Source organism: Leptodactylus fuscus, chromosome 7, assembly GCF_031893055.1.
Source record: "Leptodactylus fuscus isolate aLepFus1 chromosome 7, aLepFus1.hap2, whole genome shotgun sequence".
Classification (NCBI taxonomy): domain Eukaryota; kingdom Metazoa; phylum Chordata; class Amphibia; order Anura; family Leptodactylidae; genus Leptodactylus; species Leptodactylus fuscus.
The window spans coordinates 97130829-97136828 of record NC_134271.1 but is presented as its reverse complement, the minus strand read 5'-3'; the positions used below and the strand labels follow the sequence as shown (position 1 = coordinate 97136828).

Genomic DNA, 6000 nt, shown 5'->3' with positions numbered 1-6000 from the left:
GTGCATGATGCTGTAAAGAGAATATCCATCATTGTGCACCATTTTTTTTTTTTAATCTTTTTGAATATTTTATCTTTTTTTATTTTTAATACAGCATTCCCTCAAATTACAATATTAATTGCTTCCAGAAGTACTATTGTAAGATGACACCATTGTAAGTTGAGACCAATAGTATATGGAGAACTAGTCATTTGTTCCAAAGACTCAGAAACATCACAATATATTCACTATATATACACTATATAACAATTCCTTACACATACAAGTCTACCAGCTACGCCCACAGTTTAATGTCCTACTCCAGTTGCCCCTAGTTTAATGTCCCCTTCCAGTTACCCCAAGTTTAATGTCCCAGTCCAGTGACAACCACTGTTTAATGTCCCCCTCCAGCTTCTCCCAGTTTAATGTCCCCTCCATCTGCCCCCCCAGTTTGATGTCCCTCTTCATATCCCCCAGTTTAATGCCCCCTTCCATCTGTCCACAGTTTAATGCCCCCTTCATCTTTCCCCAGTTTAATGCCCCCTCCATATGCCCCAAGTTTAATGCTTCCCTCCATCTGCTCCCAGTTTAATGCCCCCATTCCATCTTCCCCGGTTTAATACTCCCCTTCATCTGCCACCAGTTTAATGTCCCCCCTCCATCTGCAACCAGTTTAATGTCCCCCCTTCGTCTGCCCCCTGTTTAATGCCCCCCTCCATCTGCCCCCAGTTCCCTCTCTATTTCCCCCAGTTTAACATAATAAAAACACTGATACTCTGATACTCACCTTTCCTCGTTCCCCTGCCACTCTGTAGAAGTTTCTTCTGAAGTGTTCAGGGAGCTTCAGGTGACATCACATTGTGCATCAGCTCACAAGACTGGAGCACACAGGGGCACAGTGGTGAGACAGGAGCTGTCTACGGACAAAGGACGTGGATGAGTTGAAACCGGGACATACCTCCCGCTGACTGGGAAAGCAGGACAGGACATGGAATCTGGGACTGTCCCACTGAATCTGGGACAGTTGCGAGGTATGGTTTAGCCACATTATTTTATTAATAATAATAATAATAAAAATAATAATAATAATAATATAATAAATTTTATTTCTATAGAATATTTCTATACAATATTTTATTAGAATTTGTTCAAAACTTCTGTGGTGGATTAAAAATAATAGCACAATTTTTTACTTGCACATGACATACTCCACTTATTTAATACACTTTGTAGCAAAATTTGCTCTGATTCATGATGTATATAGATGGCACCAGAGATGTATCTTAAAGCTCCTGGGTCCTAATGCATACCTTCAACGTACCTATTATACTGGTATCCTCTTATGTGGAAGATGGAACTTTGGGCACCCCTTACGACCAAGTGTAAAATGAGAGTGCTACATATAGTTCTAGTTACCTCCCTGCATGGTACAAATCCTGGCAGACAATGCAACCCACAGCCATTTCTGTTCCTATCAGCCAAGGATTGTGCCCCACAGATGTGGTTGAATGAATGTGTATTTAATGCCAACACTAGGTGGCAGTGTTTCCTTAGAGTGTTAGTATAATTGAATTGTGTCCATAGGAAATTGTACATGATGAGTATACCATTGCTATACAGTCAGTAGAAACTGTATGCAACCAAAACCTTACACACCATGTAGAACAAACATTGTGTTGATACCTTTCTAGCAAAAAAATAAATTAAAAATAAAGAAATAAATTGACTTTTTATAGCTTCCCCCAATCTACGTATTTTCTATGAAAGAGCCTTCTAAGCAAATATCAAATAATTCTAATTTATAAGCCATAAATCCCAGGACAGTGATAACATTGTGTTGGAATAAGCTCTATTTGCAGTGGATTTTAACTTCAGAGCAGAAAGCCCAGGTGGCCAGAGGAGAGCTGCAGAAATAAAAGCAACTTCATGTTATCTTTCCCACTGGGGGATGAGAAAAGACCACCCCCCACTGAACATGAATTCAGACTTCACAAAGAGCTCACATGAAGGCGCTACTCTCATTCACCAGAAACTGCTGGAATTTACACTCTCCAGAGGTGAAAAAATACTTCGCAAACTTGTGGAACTTACACATTCATTCCAAAGTGCTAAGTATTGATTGAAAATAATATTGTCATAAACATAGTAATAATAAATAATAATAATGAAAAAATAATAATACTAAAACTAACAATATAATAGCTTAGTGTGGAGGATAATATAATACAAATAGCTATACTAAAATAATAATAATAATAATAATAATAATAATAATAATACTGATTTGCATATTCTGCAGTACTGTACAGATTGTTATTACACACATCACATCAGTTCTTGCCCCGTAATGGGGCTCACAGTATAAATATCCTAATTCTGATAAGAATAATGATAATCTCAGTCAGCTGTTTACAATTTTGGCAATTACAATATCTATGGTATTTATCTATGTATCCACAGTATATATCATATTTATCTACAATATTTACACCTATGTTCCTACAGTATTTCTAGCTCTCCATATTTTTGAGCTATCTATCTATCTATCTATCTATCTATCTATCTATCTATCTATCTATCTGTCTATTTATTTATCTATCTACAGTATCTATCTATCTATCTATCTATCTATCTATCTATCTATCTATCTATCTATCTATCTAGCTACAGTATGTATGTATGTATGTATGTATCTATCTATCTATCTGTCTGTCTGTCTGTCTATCTATCTACAGTATCTATCTATCATCTATCTATCTATCTATCTATCTATCTATCTATCTATCTATCTATCTATCTATCTATCTGTCTATCTACAGTATCTATTGATCTATCTAGAATCTACAATATATAACTAATCTATCATCCGTCTACAGTATCTATGCATAATCTTTCCTATCTATCTATCTATCTATCTATCTATCTATCTATCTATCTATCTATCTATTTATCTATCTACAGTATCTATCGATCTATCTAGAATCTGCAATATCACATCTACCATCCATTTACAGTAAATATGTGGTTACATGATCAATTTTACATATATTTCTCCATCTCCCTATTTTGGGCTATCCATCTATCTACAGTATCTATTGATCTATCTAGAATCTACAATATCACATGTATCATCCATCCACAGTATCTATGTGGTTACATGATCTATTTCATATCCTCTCTCTCTCCCTATATATCCTATGTAATATTTGCAGCTATTAGTACATTTATCCATGCAATCTTGCTGTCCAGTCCAGACACCGCTCTCTATCTGTGGTGTGACTGTCTCCTGGGCTTCCTCTCCGGGTTAGTCAGTGACTAGCCGGCCCCTCACTACCTCTGCTTGCTGCCGCAGGTACTCTTGTTATTTTTTAATCAAGCCTAGAAGAACGTTGACCTAGTTTGAATTGTGTTGTCAAGCCATGTGCTTGTCAATAAAGCTGGTTTGATTCGGCAAAAAAAGCGAGCAGTAAGTGGAGGATAGGCAGGATAGGCAGGACGGCAGGACGGGAGGAGGGAGGAGGAGGCTTCAGAGGAGCTGGAGACAGCAGAGCTGTGAGATCGAGCCCGGGCTCGGCAGGAGGATCGCAGGGAGGATATCCTAATACAAATGACTGCCTGGAACACCTCTGTGAGGGGATTGTGAGGCTGGACACCTCTGGATTACACATTACTCTTCTGCACAAGTTCCCACCTGCAATGCATGAGCCCTCTGCACCATGGGTGATGCAGGAATCTGCTGTATAGCAGCTGCTCAGGGATGGTAGTTTTGCAGAAATAGGGAGTTTGATTGAATTCTGATTCCCTCTTTTTGCATCCCTCAAGATTTGTCATGGCAAAGCTGTCCCAAGGAGCAGGGTCTGCTGAAGACCTCAACAAGATCTCAGATGAAGACCTTCTCAGGTGGAGCAAGGAGGACCTGATCAAGAAGCTGAGGAAAGTGGAGATTGAGAAGATGAATCTGATGGTGGAGCATGGCAATCTAATGAAGGATGTAAACAGGAGGCTGCAGGTCCACCTTCATGAGATCAGGGGCTTGAAGGAAGTCAACCAGAAACTTCAAGATGACAACCAGGAGCTCAGGGAGCTGTGTTGCTTTTTGGATGATGATAGGCAAAAGGGGAAAAAACTGTCCAGGGAATGGCAGAGGTTTGGGAGACACACAGCCAGTGTGATGTGGAAGGAGGTAGGGTCGTATCAGCAAAAACTCAAGGAGCTGGAGTCCAAGCAGGAGGCTCTGGTTAGAGATAACCTGGAGCTCAAGGAGATAGTCCTCATGTTGGATGAGGAGAGGAATGGGGCAGGTTCTAGGAGCTCCATTGATAGCCAAAACAGTTTGACCAATCTAAATGGCGGGTCTGGGGCAAGGGATGTAGGGGATGGCAGCAGTACTTCAAGTACAGGCAGCGCAGGCAGCCCAGACCATCATCATCATCATCATCACCCCAAACCAGTGGAGAATAAAACTGGCACCATCAGGAGATCTGCAGATGACCTTTCTACCCTTCCCCACCACAGAAGTATTCCTAATGGGTTGAATGGTAAGTCCCCAAGCTTCCCATTCAGAGCTGACTGCGTGATTTGTGTTACTCTGGTGATTTGTGTTTGAAGTCTTCAGGATAATATGCATTTCAATGAGAAGCCGCACTTGTATTCTCAGACCTAGTGGGGAAAAATGCAGAAAACAAATATTTTGTCTTTATGTATTTCTAGGCTGTTCTTTCAATAAGGAACAATTGCTGCTCTGTGTTTTACTAAGTTAGGTAACTTGAATTTGTTGACATGTAGGATTCTGAACCCATTGTCGGTAACAAGGAATTATTAGAGATATTAGTCTTCAGAAATTTCATGCTATTTAAAGTTGATACAGCTAAAATCTAATATACGCTCAAAAGTCAGTATATCAGACAGACTTGAGGAGTGTCTAAATTTCGCTGAATCCTAGGCTTAGTATAGACATCTTGTGACTGTATGCATGTTTTTTCAGAACGTCCTGTCTAAGGTTCTTCAGGCTTCTTAATAATATGATGCTGGTCATCCTTGCACCCTTATTTTTAGCTGGGTGTTTGTGTAATATGGCAGGTAGAATCAAAAACCCCTAATTTATCATGCCCTTACTGTAGCTGAATATGTGCACCATATGGATGCAAAAGGTGCCAAACCTAATGAGCAAGCACACATCTCTCTATGGTATCTATAATGGGTCCATGTTTATTCTGTTGCTGGAATTGAGACCTCCTAATTTATAAGCTACAGCCAACAGAGCTGGAGAACCACCAATAATTTCCTTGAGGTTCTCTATTGGTCACCAGATGATCCCTGCAACCGTCCCAAGCGTGACATTGGTGGACCTTGAAGATGAAAAGGTATTGGTCCAAGCCATTTTAATGTTCTCTTATGTGGTTACATTGGACCAGTACATTCTAAATAAATTGTGTGTAGGAAAATTATATTTTAGTGAAGCAGATGTCAGGAAGCAATACTAATATTGAGATGGGTATGGTCATCATAGTTGTCCATTGTCTTGTCATACAGCTAGGGTGACAGGTCTAAAGAGTGATGTAGAGTCATGATGCTGTATTCATGAGAATGAACCATAAATCAGTCATGTAAGAAACATATTACACCCAGGAAACAGCTCATATACAATTAAAGGAGGATGACAATAGGATTTATGTAGAAGATAATGTAGAGTTCATGGCTTAGTCAACCTAAATTCGGAGTTGGCATGAAGTTTTGGTTCCATTGACGTCAATAGTAATGACTTCCTAAACTTAGGAACTGGCAGTCATTTCTCTTAGATTAGTTGTATCCAGATATGTATTCAAGTGTATGCTTGCCTAGATCAGTGACTACAGGGGTGCTTTATGGTGTAGGGGAGATATGTCATAGAGACTTCTCGCGAGTGAGGCAAAGTCATTGGCCTGTCTTTGTTTCTCCTTAGTCCCAAGAGAGGGCGACATAAGCGAAAAGGGGAACTGCAGGCCCTTTGTTCTTGCAGATATTGGGGGTGACCCAGCTGAG

At 39.8% G+C, this 6000-nt stretch overlaps 1 protein-coding gene across 1 annotated transcript in view; it reads left to right on the top strand.

Annotated features, from left to right (window-relative positions):
- Positions 1 to 3501: 3501 nt before the first annotated feature.
- Positions 3502 to 6000, top strand: part of CCDC85C (coiled-coil domain containing 85C) — an 89423-nt gene continuing 86924 nt past the window's right edge. The window contains exon 1 of the mRNA XM_075282588.1: positions 3502 to 4517. Within this exon, the coding sequence (XP_075138689.1) occupies positions 3809 to 4517 (709 nt within the window). The 5' untranslated portion in view covers positions 3502 to 3808. The remainder of the gene's footprint in view (positions 4518 to 6000) is intronic.